This window comes from Phodopus roborovskii, unplaced genomic scaffold (genome assembly GCF_943737965.1).
Source record: "Phodopus roborovskii unplaced genomic scaffold, PHOROB, whole genome shotgun sequence".
Classification (NCBI taxonomy): domain Eukaryota; kingdom Metazoa; phylum Chordata; class Mammalia; order Rodentia; family Cricetidae; genus Phodopus; species Phodopus roborovskii.
The window spans coordinates 1,210,783-1,226,958 of record NW_026125804.1 but is presented as its reverse complement, the minus strand read 5'-3'; the positions used below and the strand labels follow the sequence as shown (position 1 = coordinate 1,226,958).

General features: G+C 41.0%; 1 protein-coding gene across 2 annotated transcripts in view; it reads left to right on the top strand.

The window, feature by feature from the left end:
* The window catches only part of Shroom2 (shroom family member 2), a 140,423-nt gene extending 129,839 nt beyond the window's left edge, over window positions 1-10,584 (top strand). For both annotated transcript variants that reach the window (XM_051178711.1, XM_051178712.1), the window contains exons 8-10: window positions 1,019-1,181; window positions 7,590-7,862; window positions 9,358-10,584. In XM_051178711.1, coding sequence (XP_051034668.1) covers window positions 1,019-1,181; window positions 7,590-7,862; window positions 9,358-9,624 — 703 coding nt within the window. In that variant the 3' untranslated portion in view covers window positions 9,625-10,584. The remainder of the gene's footprint in view (window positions 1-1,018; window positions 1,182-7,589; window positions 7,863-9,357) is intronic.
* The last annotated feature ends 5,592 nt before the right edge of the window (window positions 10,585-16,176 follow it).

Below are 16,176 nucleotides of genomic sequence, written 5' to 3'. Positions count from 1 at the left end.
TTCCTGCCTTAGATTCCTAGAAGCTGGTATTGAACAAGTGTCCTACAGCTATCATGTAATCTTTACAAGTATTGAGTCTATGTATCTTTTTGTCTGCCTGCTTTTCATCTACTTTGAGTCACATTACAAAGCCTAAGGATGTTATATTGAACACATTTTCTTTCATTAGAGATGCTGTTTGTTTGTTTAAATTTCAGTTACCCAGTGGCCAAGGATGCATCTCACAGGCAAAGTACTTACTTGGCATGTATAAGGGCTTAGATTTAATCTGATTCACTGATGGGATGAAAAAAGCAATTTTGCTTCTATGAGAGACATGGGACCATGTGGCAGTGTCTAAAGACATTTTTGTTTTCTACATCTTGGGTTGTGGAGTTGGTATCTAGTATATTAAGCCTAGAGATTCTATTCAAAATTCAACTGAACATACACACAAACTTTTAAATTAAAACATTGGCCAGGCTATAGTGGCACACACCTTTAATCCCAGCATTCTGGAGGCAGAGGCAGGCAGGTCTCAGAGAGTTTGAGGCTAGCCTGATCAAGTTCCAGGACAGAGAAACCCTGCCTTGAAAAACCAAAGGAAGGAAGGTAGGAAGAAAGGAAGGAAGGAAGGAAGCAAGCAAGCAAGCAAGCAAGCACTGAGGTCCTGAAAGGAAAGAAAGAAAGAAAGAAAGAAAGAAAGAAAGAAAGAAAGAAAGAAAGAAAGAAAGAAAGAAAGCACTGAGGTCCTGGGTTGGGACAATTGGGTATGAGAGCACTTGCCTAGCATAGCAAGGCTCATAGTTCCAAACCTACTACTGAAAAAAAAATGGCAGCAATGAGTAACAAGTCTGTGAACCTTGTATTATCGGTTTTTATTTTGTTTGTTGTTGTTAATATTTGGAGTTTAACTTTTTTTCTCACCTCCCTGGCTCTTGTCCTTCTGTCAGTGCCATTTGTTATAACCCACCCAGGTCCTGGGTTCAAAGAGTGTGCATGTGCCACAGCTAATTAAAATTTTGGCCTCTTTACCCAGGAAACAGGACGTAGGTGTGCCAGGGGTCGTGTCCTTGGCCACCAATTCTACCTATTACAGTACATCAGCCCCCAAGGCAGAACTACTTATCAAGATGAAGGACCTACAGGAGCCTGAGGAATATTCAGGGGGTGACTTGGACCATGACCTGTCAGTTAAGAAGGTAAGAAGGAGAAGCACAAATCTGACCTCAACCCAATAGCTCCAACTCACCACTACTAAGGAGGCTGAGGCAAGAGAATCATTTAAGGCCAGGAATTCTGACTAGTCTGGGAAAAATGGCAAGACCTTCCTTTATGCAAATAAAATCCCCTATTTGCTGAGCATAGTGGTAACATGCCTGTAATCCCAGCACTAAGAAGGCTGAGGCACGAGGGTAGCAAGTTTGAATCAGTCTATACCGCACATTAAGTTCAAGGCTAGCCTGAGCTTCACAATGTGATCCTTCCTCCAAAAGATAAAATAAAAACAAACAACCCCCTTGCTCAGCCTAGACAGACACAAGGGTGGGGAATGACTTTTTCCTGCCTCAGTGAGATAATGAGACAGATTGAAGATGGTATGGAGGGGAAGTGGGAGGAGTGGGAGGAGAGGAAGGAGGGGGAGCAGGAATTGGAATGTATAAAATAAATTAAAATCTACACATTACTAAAAAACAAAACAAAACAAACAACCCTCCTCTCAGAATTGTATGCGGGTTTAGTGAAAGGTAGTAGGACCACTCATTTGTCACCCCAGCAGATACCTAGCATAACATCTCTGAGGTCATTTGTGTTTGCTTTTCATGCAAGACATGGTTCAGCATGAGTAAGCCCTTCATGCTTAGTTACGTTCCAACTTTTCTACACAGCTTGAGGATCCAACTGTAGGCAGATTTGAGAAAGGAACCCCTACAAGGAGTAGCCTACAAGGAGTAAAATATCTACTCTCTAGCACCTAATGGGACAAGTTTGCCAACCCTTGTTATACTATATCAGGTATTAAACAGTTGGAATAGGGTGGATGGCTAGAAAGAGACAGGGACCTGTGATTGCTGAAGCCCAGAGTGATGCCCGTCTCAAGCCCTAAAGATGTGTACTTTGTGAGGGAAAGGTGAAGCAGATACAGGTGTCCTTGGTGGGAGCTTGGTGCTCTTTGGGAGAAGCAGCAGAAGAAAGCTTCAGCTTCGTGAACGAGGAAAGAAGGTTGGAAATTACCTCAGGGTCATGTTACATAGCACCCATCACTGCAAGGACAATGTTATTTATTACTCTCAACCTGGTGATTTGAAAGATATCACAGGTTGTTGTTAATTATGTTAGAAATAGTTGGGAGGTAGTTTCATGACCTGTTTGTATATTTGTTAAAAAAAAATCTTTGCAGTGTAAAAAATGGTAGCCATTTGGATTCTGGGAATTAAATAGGAAGGTGGGGGTTTGGTCTCTTAGCGACTTTGAATTAGAGAACTACGTACTTTTGTCACATGACCATTTTGTCAGCAGTTTCACTTTTTCTTCATAAAGCAGAAGTCATAGAATTGGAAGTATTTTAATTTAGGCTACACTGTACATACAGGAACTGCCTTCCATACAGTTAGTACAATACATTTAGGAGTACATGCCTTGGCCAAGGACATAACTCATTAGCAGAATGCTTGGCTAGCATGTGTTAGGCCCTTGATTCATTCTCTAGCACCCTACCCCACAAAGTATTCTAAAGTACCTGCAATCCTAGCATTCAGGATGAATAGGAAACAGGATTAACACTAATTCAGGGGCATTCTGGGATACATAGCCAGATGGATCCCAGCCAGAGCTGCATAGCAAGTACCTGCCTCAGAAATGCCACCCCCCAAAAAATTTTTTTTTAAAAATGCTGTCACCCACCTTTGTCTGTATAGTGCTCTACCTATTTATCCTGAAAGGCACCAGGTGCTGGGATACTATGTCACTAGAGGCAACTCCTTTGGGACTGAGTGAATCACAGAGCCTGAACAGTGTTACTATATTTGATTTATTTATTTTTGGACACAGAGTCATGTTGTGTAGTTTAGGGTGGGCTCTAACTTGTCTTCTTGCTTCAGCCTCCTAAGTGCTGGGATTACATAACTACAACAACATGCCTATCCAGGCTTATATTTTTAGATAGTAAATAATAATTTGTCCATTTCCCCCCTGTTCTTGGGATGAAAGCTAAGGCCTAAATCATCATAGGTAAGCACTCTACCTCTAAGCTGCATCCCAATCCCCCTTTCAATTAAAACATAAAAAGAGGGGTTCCTATGTATGTGGTGCACACATATGTGTATTTGGTATACTTAGTTTTTAAGACAGAGTCCTGCTATGTAGCCTTGTCTGGCCTGGCACTCCACATGTAGCCTAAGCTGGTCTCAAATCTCTTACACACTTCCTATCTCAGCCACCTCCATGCTAGATAGGCATGAACCATGATATCCAGCTCCACATTGTATTTTTACTTTTGCTCTTTGAAAAAAAAAATCAATGCTTAGGGACTAGGGATATGGCTCTGTGTGTGTAAAATGCTCTCCATGAAAGCAGGATGGCTGGAGTTCAGCAACCTAGAACCCATATAAATGTATAGTGCGTGTGACAGCCTGTCTGTAATTCCAGTTTTTAGGAGACAGAGTCAGGTGGCCCACAGAGCAAGCCAACTAGATAGAATAGCCAACTTGCCATGGTTTCAAGTGAGAAAACCTGCCTCAATATAGAAGGTGGAGAGCAATCAAGGATAACACTCATGTCAACCTCTGGCCTTCACATGCATGCTAAGATCTATATACTTACATACATGCATACCACCTATACATACAGTGGGGGGAGAGAGCACCCATGATCCTACCATCGAGGTTGAATCAGGAGGACCACAAGCATTAGGCCAGAGTGAACTATACAGAAAGACTGTCTCAACAACAGTAAGACCAAAAAAAAAAAAAAAAAAAAACCACCTTAGTACTTTCAGACTAGAGATGTAGCTCAGTGACTGAGTACATGCCTAACATGTAAGCGGTCCTGGATTTAAGCCTCAGGATCACATAAAAATAATAAATAAAAGTTAGGAGTTCCTCATGTTTTGGTGACCCCCAAACATAACATTATTTTCATTGCTACTTCATAACTGTAATTTTGCTACTGTTAGGAATCACAGTGTAAATATCTATTTTCTAATGACCTTATGTGATCTTTGTGAAAGGATCATTTGACGCCAAAGGATCATGACTCACAGGTTGAGAACCACTGCTCTAAGTGGTTTGTATAGGGGTGGGTTATGAGGTTAATGTTTACTGATCTGTCTGAGGTAGATGGAGTTCTAGAAATGAATGCCTGGTGGTAGTTGCACAGAAGTATGAATGTGATAAATTCTACATTGCCACATTCTTAAAAATAGTCAACATGGGTCTGTGTAGCTCAGTGATACAGTGGATGCCTAGAATGAATAAGGTCCAGAGTTACATCCAGCACTGAAAAAAAGTGAAAGCTGTAATGTTAAATCATTTATGGTATGCATATATTTTCCATAGTAGTTTATTTGTCAGATTGAAGGCAATAGATTACAATGAATGAGATTATCAGAAAGAAGGTCGCTGATATTCCCTTTACATATGTTACTTTTACCCCTCTGTGATGAGACACTTGACATAGCATTAGCAAAGGAAGATTTTTATTAATCATGGTTTCATAAGCTGAGTTCTTCAATACTAGGTGTGGCATGGTGGAACATATCTTTTCAACTCATCACAGCAGGACATAGAGCCAAGTAGCAACAGGAAGGGCAAATGCAGCTCTTCAGATTATGCCCAATAATATTTCAGTCCTTCAAAAAAGCTCCACCTTCCACAGTTCCACCCCCTCCCAATATTGTTTTTCAAATTCTGAAATCATAGATGGATAAAACTTAGATCCAAGATATAATTGTCTCTGTAAACATCCTTCTATATATACATGCCCAAAGCTGTGCTTCACTCATCTGCTAACAAAGTTTTCAGTCCAATCAAGTTTACAATGGAGATTAACTACCAGGCGTAGTGTTCTTAATTGCTAATTATTTGTGAAGAGTACTTTTTAATCATGGTATTCAGTATTTGTTAACTTCTGGGAAGATGAGAACAAACTATCTGCTTACCCCAGATAGGGTACCAAGGATCTCTTTGGCATTGTCTTATGGAAAAAAAGAATTCAGTCAGGAGACAGTCAGATTAAACAAAAGGTTACATAGCAAAACTAAGTGAAGCAAAACATTTCAAAGATAAATTGGGTAGACTTTTCAAAGCACAGAACAGCTCATAGTTCTTCACTGTGAATTTTTAAGGGATTTTAATGAATATTTGTGAGGTGGGTGGCATATTCATGGAATAAAGCAACTCTTTTTACTTCTGAAATCATGGGCACCAGATCTCCTTTTTAAAAGAATATTATTCACATAGTCCTCTTTAAAAAGTTTACAAAAGGAAGGGTGTCAACCATAATGCAATATTAATTTCAGGTCTTTTGGGGATATAGACACTGTTAGTACACATGTGTGGAAGAATGTCCTGGCTCCTTAGTTTCTGATAAAGTAGCAACAGTCTACCTGCAGTTTCAAGGATGTCTGACCACAAGGGGGCATTCTGTCAGGAGACATAGTGCCTAAGATACATAACTGCAGTAGTCCTCAGTTGCCTCATATCTAACTTCATGCATACCTGGCATCAAAAAGGATAGTTCCACCCATATGTAGCTTGCTGAATCAATGAATTTACTAGATTTACTGAAAGAAGCAAGAGTGGCCTGAAAACAATCCCATCACTGGAAAAGTCTCACCCGAGCTTAGATAACAACTTCTCTAAAGTTACATAGGTAGAGCCCTCCCCCACTTCAGTTAGACATTCATAGACTATATACCATTTGCGACCTCCCAAAGATACGTCATGCGTTGGGGGCAATATTACATGCTAATAGAAAGTGTACAGGAGAAACTGGCTGGAATCTTAGGAGAGGGTCTGATGACCTTTCCTATTCTCTCCTCTGAGGGAGAGTTAACAAACTGATCTTATCGTTGGTCTCTTTTCTGCTTTTGGTTAATGACAGGCCTAGAAGATAGCTAGATATAGTCCTAAAGATTTGAATCCCCAGATCTCACAAGGTGGCAGGCAGAACAGAACCAAGTCTTCAGAGTTTCCTCAGGCAGAACAGAACCAAGTCTTCAGAGTTTTCCTCTAAGTTCTACATGTGTGCCATGGCATGTATGTGCTTGCATGCATATATGCACACACACACACACACACACATCAAATAATTTTTAATAAAAATATGTGATAGCTGTTTTGCTCAAGGACAGAGATCAACAACAGCAGTGGGCATAAGAATCAAAAAGTATCTGTATGTAAGTATTTAATGTGTATATGTAAAAAGAGCTCAAGGTATCATATAGATTCTATGAATCCTTGCAGACATAGAGATTGAAAGTGTTATATGCTGTGAGTCAAACTGAGGTAGCTGTAGTGTAACAACATTCACCAAATGAAAATTTATTTTATTTAATTTTTGCTTTTATGCTTTGAAATAACATCTCACTATATAGCCTAGGCCAGCCTAGAGTTCATCATCCTTGAGCTAAAATTAAAGACATGTAACACCAGGCCTGGCTTCCTCTTTCCTTCCTGATTCATTTTTTGTATTTTTGTAGTGCTGAGACTAGAACCCAAGACCTCATACATGCTAGGAAAATACTTTCTGACTTATACACCAGCCCTGTTTTGTTTTTAATACATTTTTATATATAGAAAGTACAAACAATTATTGTTTGAAATGTTTTTTACTCTTAGCTTTTTTGGTTGCTTGAGGGTTTTTTGAGGGGCTACCCAGCTCCCAGGTAAATCACACATGGAGGCTTATTCTGAGTTATGAATGCCCTGCCTTAGCTTGGCTTATTTCTAGCCAGCTTTCTTATTTTAAATTAACCCATCTACCTTTCCCTCTGGGCTTTTATCTTTCTTACTTCTGTTTATCTTACTTTCCTTTTTTCTCTGACTGGCTGGGTGGCTGGGTGGGTAGTTGGGTGGCTGGCCCCTGCCTTCCTCCTCTCCATGTTTTCTTGCTGCTCTCCACTCCTCATTTCCCCTATTTATGCTCTCCACCTGCCAGCCCCACCTTTCCTTGCTTCTGCCTCACTATTGGCCACACAGCTTTTTATTAAGACCACCAGATGTTTAAACAGGCACAGTAACAGTTTCACAGAGTTAAACAAATGTAATATAAACAAAAGTCACATACCTTAAAATAATCTTCTACCACAAACAATTTAATTCTCTCTTTCTTTATCTCTCTCTCTCCCTCTTCCTCTCCCCCCTCCCTCCTTCTCTCTCTGTGCGCATGCGGGCACATGCCATAGCACATGCATGGAGGTTAGAGTACAACTGGCGGGAGTTGGTTCTCCTTTCATTGTATGGGTTGTAGGAATGGAAATCCCCTATTATTTGATGCTGCAAAGACTAACACACCTAATCTGACTGAGTTCTTCCCAGGCTGTTATTTGGCTACTCTAACTTAGGGCACTAGCTTGGGATCATTCTAACAAGTTTCCTTATGCCCTACAGCAAGAGCTCATTGATAGTATCAGCCGTAAGCTGCAGGTACTCCGGGAAGCCCGTGAGAGCCTGCTGGAGGACATCCAAGCCAATAATGCTCTGGGGGATGAGGTGGAGGCCATTGTGAAAGATGTCTGCAAACCCAATGAATTTGACAAGTTCCGGATGTTCATCGGGGACCTGGACAAAGTGGTGAACCTCCTGCTGTCACTATCAGGCCGCCTGGCCCGTGTGGAAAATGCCCTCAATAATTTGGATGACAGTCCTTCTCCTGGAGATCGGGTAATTACAAACACATCTGACTGGAAAATGGGAAGTGGTGAGGATCTTTAGAAAGATCCTTGGGGTGCTAAGAAATATCTTCCTTGCTGGCATTATTACATATGTGATGTTTCAGTCAAACATCTTTCTGTATTCTTTGCATATTATGGAACTTCAAAATGAATCTCTTCATTAATCAAACATCTACTGCACTTTCCCACCACTATCTCAGTAGCTTTCGGGCATCCATGTGATTTTTCACAACCTGAACTACATTTGTAGAACAAGTTAATGTCTGCTTATTTTCTGATTGGAGTGCAATGGCCTTACCTGGCCTCTTTCCAGAAAATAATCTGTTTGTTTGTCTCAGGCCTGACAAGGCAAGATGTTCTCTAAAGCTTATATGGTCATGGGAATGCCAAAGAGAGTTTCTTATTCAGGCCACATTTATTAACAGGTAACAGCCCCCTCTTTCCTGACCTCTTTTTGCCAGTCTCCATGTGAAGACAATGAATACATTCATCTCTTCCTTTCTTAGCTTCCTTCATCTTGGACTTGGTAGGGTCTCTATTGGATGTGTATATTCTGTAAGTGGAAAGCAATGATTGTGAGTTTTGTGTGTTAGAGACATGATTTTCCAAAGCAGGACACTATATACCCCACCGAAAACAGGACATTGTAAGGAGTTAAGGGCTATTCCGTACTGTTCCGTATATACCTCCTAGCAGCTCTGCCTTCTGTGTCTTGCTTTTCTGGCCTTTTTTGTCTTGGTACCTTCTCCAGTTGAAGAGTTTAATCCTACCCTAGAATCAATCAGTCTCAATCCGTGTGTGTGTGTGTGTGTGTGTGTGTGTGTGTGTGTGTGTGTGTGTGTGTGTGCGTGCGTGCATCCCTTCTCCCTTTCCTCCTCTCATACTAGAGGTTGAACTCATAAGCTCACTCATACTAGGAAAACTCTCTACCACAGAACTATAGCTCAATGCTACTTTTGCTATCTATATTAAAGCCAGATGTCAGTAGGTTTGTCTGGGCTAGATTGGAATTTACTTCATAGCTATTGGCCTACTTTTCACCTACAAGCTTTATGACCCAGCCACCTGAGTAGCTGAGATTACAAGCCTGAGCAACCAGGCTCAAAGTAATTATAATATTTCCCTTTTACAATTTTGGGATAAACAGGATCCTCAAGTTCTTTGTCCCTTTAAAGCATGCCAGAACTCATTAGCTCCTGATCCCTGATTTTAAGGCAAATGGCAGCAAAGAAGGCCAGAGAGGGGAAACCTAGTGGGGCCTATGAGTGGCTTCTGGAAGGGTGAGGAAAGGAACTATAGCTAGCTATAGTTAAAAATACATGTAGACTACATCCTGGTCATTCCTATGGGGATCCCATGTGGCTTCCAGATTTCCATGGACAGCTATCAGACCAGTCTCCAAAAGCTGCAGGGCTTTAAAGGGGTTGGCCAGAGTCTTTGCCTTGGCCCTGACTCAACAGGACTTTCTCCCTTCCTCTCAACAGCAGTCACTGTTGGAGAAACAGAGAATGCTAACCCAGCAGCATGAGGACGCCAAAGAGCTTAAAGAGAACCTAGACCGTCGTGAGCGCATTGTGTTTGACATCCTGGCCACCTACCTCAGCGAGGAGAGCCTGGCTGACTATGAGCACTTCGTGAAGATGAAGTCAGCCCTCATTATTGAGCAGCGAGAGCTAGAAGATAAAATCCACCTGGGTGAAGAGCAGCTCAAGTGCTTGTTTGACAGCCTCCAGCCTGAGAGAAGCAAATGAGAGGTCCAGCCCTCTAGAAGTTGGACACTGAGCCTTGGAGATTAATGCCTGGGAATACAAAAGTGATCCCAAGCCTATTTGCCCATCTCTGCAGAGACACACTCTGGAGCCACAAGGCTAGTAAAAAAGCAATAATGTCCTGTTAGTATGTGATGATTTATTTATGTTTTTCATTTCTGTTGGTTTGCTGGACAGAGTTTTGTATTATATGTAACAGAATGCCAGGCTTTGCTGGTCAGCAGGGTCCCCTAGGATGTCCAATGGCAGAGCCCACAATATATGCAAACACTCCTTTGCAGCAGTGGCACCATTGTTCCTCCCTTGTGTAGATGCCAAATACATCCCTATGGTGCATGAGAGGAAAGACCCTTGTGATTTAGCCAGGCGTGGGCTGCTGTATGTTTTGTCTTTGTTGATTCACTGGGCTATCATCATGACGTTCTCAGACCCAGTAAAAACCAGTGATGATGATAATTTATTGATGTGTAGGAAACATGAAGTTTCCTAGTGGCTAAAAACCAACTATGAAATGAACATCCTACATACTGGATACATTTATTCCTAGAGTAAAATCATCACATAACTTGTTTGCATGCTTTGAAACACCCCAAACAAACAGATAGCTAGTGTCTTTCTTGTTGCATCTTAAACAATTTGTAGCCAGGTGACATTACTTGGTTAGAAGTGTGTCTACTAATGTTATTGCTTGCTCTTTGTTTCCTGAGATCAATGGGATATTTTGAAGCTTCCTTACCCAAAGCACTAATTTGTTTGTGTATGTGATCGTTAATGATAATCGGTGGTTTGTTACTTTTCTGTCTGCTACCATGGGCCACATGCCATGTACCTTAAGACTTAAGACTCTTATCTTCTGGTTTGTCAGAGGTCCTGTGGAGTGACTGGTGCTTACATCTGAAACAGAGTTTCAAGGTTTCTTGTCCTTAGCAGTGGAAATGGAAATATGACAAATAGAGTGTTACTCATTAAGGCAACACTGTCATTCTATTGGAGTCTGGTTAACAGGACAGAGATTTGGAAAATCTATTTGTAAATCATGTCTCTGATTTGTTACTCTTTTATTATTATTATTTGTTTGTTTCAGAAGAGTCTCATGTAACCCGCATAGACTTCAATCTCCCTATGTAGTCCCGATGACCTTGAACTCCTGATCCTCCTGTCTCCACTTCCTGAGTTCTGGGTTTACCAGCATACCCCACTTCCATGGCTTTATTTCTGATAAGAGAGTTGTATAAAGAATTCCCAACACCCAACAATAGAAAACAAACTGTTTGAAAAAAGTAGGCAAAAGACTTGACTAGACACTTCACCAAAGAAGATGTATGTATGGCAGATAAACACATGAAAAATGTTCAGCCACCGGTGGTGTGTATAACTTAATTGATGTTAAATGTATGTAGATTTGGTGTAGTTCAAAACATGTTCATGTAACTAAATGCATGGTGAAAGATGAGCAAGTCCCTCTCGTGACTTGATGTTTAGGCATCACTAGTCTTTGTTCTATCAATGGATTATTTAATTCTTGTTTTCCCCAGAGATTGCAGCAGATGCAGAGATTTCCCTCTCTCAGCAGTAACCACACCCTTTCCAGAATACACATCTACACTTAAATCCATATGTATATGTGTGTGCTCACATTCCCACATGCAGTTGTCTTAAAGGACCAGAAAAAGTGCTTCCTGAGCCAGAGGAATAGAGGGTGACACCATAAGCTCTGGTGAAGATGATAGTGCCCTCTGTATAGCTGAGTCAAAATGGGCAAACTTCTGTACTGCAGACTGCAGATGGCCTTGATGACAGCCTATCACTATCAGTGGGAAGAAAACCTTTGCAAAAGTGTTGCTATTAAACAAAGTGACTTCTACCTTTCAAAGTCCCTGATCTGCCAGTGCAGCATCCTCAATCCATTTGGTCATCCTTTGCTGTGAACGTGGGTCATGTCAGAAAATGTGATGCTGGCTGTCCACAAACTTTTTGAGGAATCGCAGACTGTTTTGTTTTTTAATTTTCACCAAGCTATTTACCTGTGGTTCTTTATCCCCAAATACAGTGTTGTGAACATTTTAATGATATGTGTGTAAAATGTGAATATTGGAACTTTGTTTTGTCTGTAACCTGCCTTTTCGTGTTGTTCCAGGATTGTCTGTTATAGAAAACAATATATAGTGCTCTAGCATGCTTGTAATGGATCACATAACAATTAAGACTTTCCTGTCCATTCCCTGCTTGCCCATTCCATGTCTGATTAGCAGGGACCCAAGAACTCCAGAGAGTCCAAGTACTTATGTCTGTGAATAATGATATTGTTGCATAAGAAACAATCTGGTGCTAATGGTTGGTTCTTGGCATGCATAGGCATGGGCATAGCTATGGAACTCTCTGTATGCATACTGACCTTGCTTGTGGTCAGTTCTTATGGCTTTACCCTGAACTCTGCCCTGGCAGAAATGTCCATTTGTGCTTGATGCTTACCACTTATCAACAGATCATCTTGCTTGACTTTAACAAAATAAATAGTGTCTCTTAAAATGAAAGAAAAGTGTCTTTATTTCCTACATTATAGACTTATACATAAATAAAAATGTAAGTGATGGGCATGTAGCTCCAGGGAAAAGGGTATACACATGGTGCCCTGAGTTCAAATACCAGCAGCATCCTTCACAAAAAAATCCTAGGCCAGGCACAATAGCAAACACTTGCAATCCCTGTCCTTGGTGGAATGGTGAATGGCTGGACCCAGAGCATAGTTGCTACTCCTGTATACAGGTACCAAACACTTCCCTAAGGGGCATGGTAGACAAGATTCTTGTGATTTCAGGCTGGCGTGTGTTTTGTTCTTGCTAGGTCAACAGTGTGACCATTTATCACATCTGTTATAATTCTATGACTCAGCCAAAAATCAGTGTTGATAATTAATGTGTGGGAACATGTGTGCTTTCTTGGTGGTAAAAGCAAAATGAAAAGAGCAACATATATGTTGTGTACTAAATCAAAGATTAAAATCCTAAATGCATTAACATACCCACAACAACACTTTTAATTCATGACATTGTCCTTTATACTACCACTTTCTGAACAGCCTTTTTTATCCATCTAGTCCCCCTCATGGCCATGGCCTATCCATTTTACCAGTCTCTTGCAATCTGGCTTAACTCCCATGCCTTTCTCTCTCACCTTACTGGACACATGCAGCTAGAAACATGGGTTCTTTGGGAGGTTGTGCCAAGAGGAGTAGGTCAGGGATACATAGTTTATCTGTTGCATCTGATATCTGCTGAGCATAAAGCGCCTTGTCTTATGGAAGCTTTTGTCTGAGCAGAGTGTTGTCCCCTAGCTGACTCCTCTTTGTACCTCAGAAGCAGCACATCATTTTACTTCAAGGGTTAATGTTCATTCTTTTCAAAGCATTGTTCTTACAAATGTGTCATAATAGTTATTTGCCCATAGGCAGAGGCTGGATGGACGGACACCAGTTCAACACTGGTCTTGGCCACACAATGAGTATGAGGCCAGAGTAGCCTACATGAGACCTTGTCCCAGATGAAATAGCAGCAAAGATGGTACTCCTTGTCAAGTCACTTTCATGACTTAAATTTCTGTCTTCAACCACAAGTTTATGTTATTCATGTAGCTGCTTGTTGCCAAGCCTGTGATATGTCAGGCATTTCTACCATCTCAGAAGAATCATACACATTCAGTTATTCTCATTCAATTCCACTCTTGACTTTTCTAACCATCTGCTGCTTAAAATATCTGTCCTGGTGGTTTTGTGTTTTGTTTTTGATTTGAGTTTATTTTGTTTCGTTTTGGTCGTTGTCTGGGAAAAAGAATCTCAGTTGAGCCTCCATCAGATGGCCTGTAGGCAAGTCTATAGGACATTGTCCTGTTTAATAGTGTGGGATGGTTCAGCCCACTGGAGGGTGATGCCACCCTTGGGCAGGTGATCCTCAGTTCTCTAAGAAAGCAGTCTGAGCAATCTAATAAGCACCACCCCTCCCTGGTTCTACTTCATTTCCTGCCCTGACTTCCTGGATGATGAACTACAACCGTAAGTGGGAATAAACCTTTATCCAACTTGCTATTGGTCATGGTGTTTTACAACAATAGAAACCCTAACTAAGAGTCCTTCCATTCAAGCAAAAATATTTTTTTGTCCATGCTTTATGGTAGATGCTTGTAATCATAGCCACTCTGAAGGCTGAGAAGGATTGCAAGTTTAAGGCCTCCCTGAGCTAGTTTGGTTGTAGACTTCTTTCCTAGACAAAAATAATTTGTTCAGGATTAATCAGCCAAAGAGGATGGTTATAAAGATAGATGTATCATTTGAGTCTGGGCTCCACAACTCTGCATTTTGATTGGCTGTGGCTTTCTGTAATGATCTCCATCTGTTGCAAACAGAAGTTTCCTTGATGAAGGATGAGAACTACAGTTGTCTCTGAGTATAAGTGCAAATACAGTGTAGTTAGGGATTATACTGGTTTAGTAAAGTGGTGGTTGTATGTTCTCCTCTAAGATCCATGTGTTCACTAACCCTGGGTTGTTGGCTGGGTTTCTGGTACCAGGTATGATTTCTCTATTATTGATCAGGTTATGTTTTAAATTTATAAATACATTATTTACCTCTTCCATTGCCTCACGACAAACTCCCCTGAGTCCCCTTCATTGATCTCTTTAAAATGTATGGCCTCTTTTTCTTTTTTGGGGGGCCGGGGTTAGTTCTGTGTGAGTTTGAGGCCAACCTGGTCTTCGTGGTAAGTTCCAGGATTGCATAGTGAGACCCTGTCTCAAAAAAAAGTAAATGCTAGTGGTACACTTTGGCCCTCTTAAATGATGAAATAATGAATTTTCCCAGATGATAAGTCCCTGATGAATCCAGTTATCTTTTATTTTAACATTTGGTAAATATTACAGTGACTATTTTGCTTTATGATAATTGCACCTTAACTATAAACCACATGTATGTACAAGATTCAGTCAGTCTGCTAATACTTAACTATTTTGTTATTTGAAAAGCCTTTAGCAAATTTGGACTTCCTAAAGCAGGGAGCAGATACTAAGTCCTTTAAATTTCCAAAAGTCTGTAAACATTCCCATATCCCAGTAATGCTTACGCAGTTAGCTGTGTCTTTCAGATGAACCTCCACCAGGCAAGTTGTTCTACACCTCCCTGGTTACCTACATGTCCATACTATCAGGTTTACATTGGTTAGGATTTCCTCAGGCCACCTGGCTGGAGCCCAGTTTTAGAACTCGCTTCCAGAAATGATCCAGAGAAATCTGTAGGTTATTGGTATACTGGAAAATCTATAATCTGTGCCCGCAGCATGGTTAATACATTACTGCTTAAGAGAAGTATGAAACAGCTGAGATATAGAAGATTCTGTTGTTCTTGCCAAATAATTGTTTTCTTTTTTTCTTTTAAAAATATGTAAATGAAAGTCCAGGAAGATGGTCTTAGGTGACCCCCCGAAAGGGTTGTTCTTCCCTCAAAGGAGTGACAATCCCCAGGTTGAGAACCACTGCCCTCTAGAGCCAGTCTCTGAGGCTATTTCCTAGTGCTGCAGCAAAATACCAGCTAATGCCTTCCCCCTCCCCCACAGCACCACTCACATTTCCTGTGGATACCACACCTCCTGGATCACCACTTGGCCTCCCTCACCTCACTTTTTGCTGCATCCCAGCCTCCAACACCAGCAGGCATTCCCTGTGCACACACCAGCCAAGAAATGTAGTAAAACACGCAACACACAGCCATCACACTTTCTGAAAATACAAAGGGGGAAACAGAAACCAAGGAACAAAACACCCAGCCAATAAAAACAAACCCAGAAATTAGCACCGAGTTGTAGTGAGATATTCACTTAGGCTTGATACAAAACTATATATAAAAGAGTGAATAAAAAGTGTGCTCTAAGAAAAGGAAAATCAAGAACATACAAATTTAAGACCTATATATCTAGCCCTAGGGTGAAGGCATAATGGAGTTTAAAAGAGAGTTGTCCTAAGCTGGAAAACTTAAGTCTAGTACCTAATATATCTAACTAGGAAGAGAGAATAATAGTTATGATAGTTTAATCTTCTACCTCATCAAGACCTGAGAAGAAAAATAACAATACTAGGGTAGACAGGAAGTGCTGCAACTTCCAAAAGGTACAGTGAGGACAGAAACAGCATGCTACCTGGACAGTCACCCAAGGTCTCACAGCAACGTTGGTACAGCCAGTTTTGGCTAAGGCCTAGAGTACTTGACAGACCACAACAGCAGGGAGGTAGAAAGGCTGTCTTACCCTGACTTGGCAAGGTTCAGCAGTCATCTATGTTTGTTTCCTGCAAGCACATAGGACCACACATCCAAATCAGTGGTCAAGGTGGGGGCAGTTCTTTGCCCAAGAGGCCATTAGCCAAAGAGGATGAACCCCAGAAGGAGCGACAAGAGTGTCCAACATATTTTCGGGAAAGTGTATGGTACTGTCAGGAGCAAAAGTGTCTCGTGTCAATGGAGTACTAATATTGAAACATTTAAATGCTATGTTC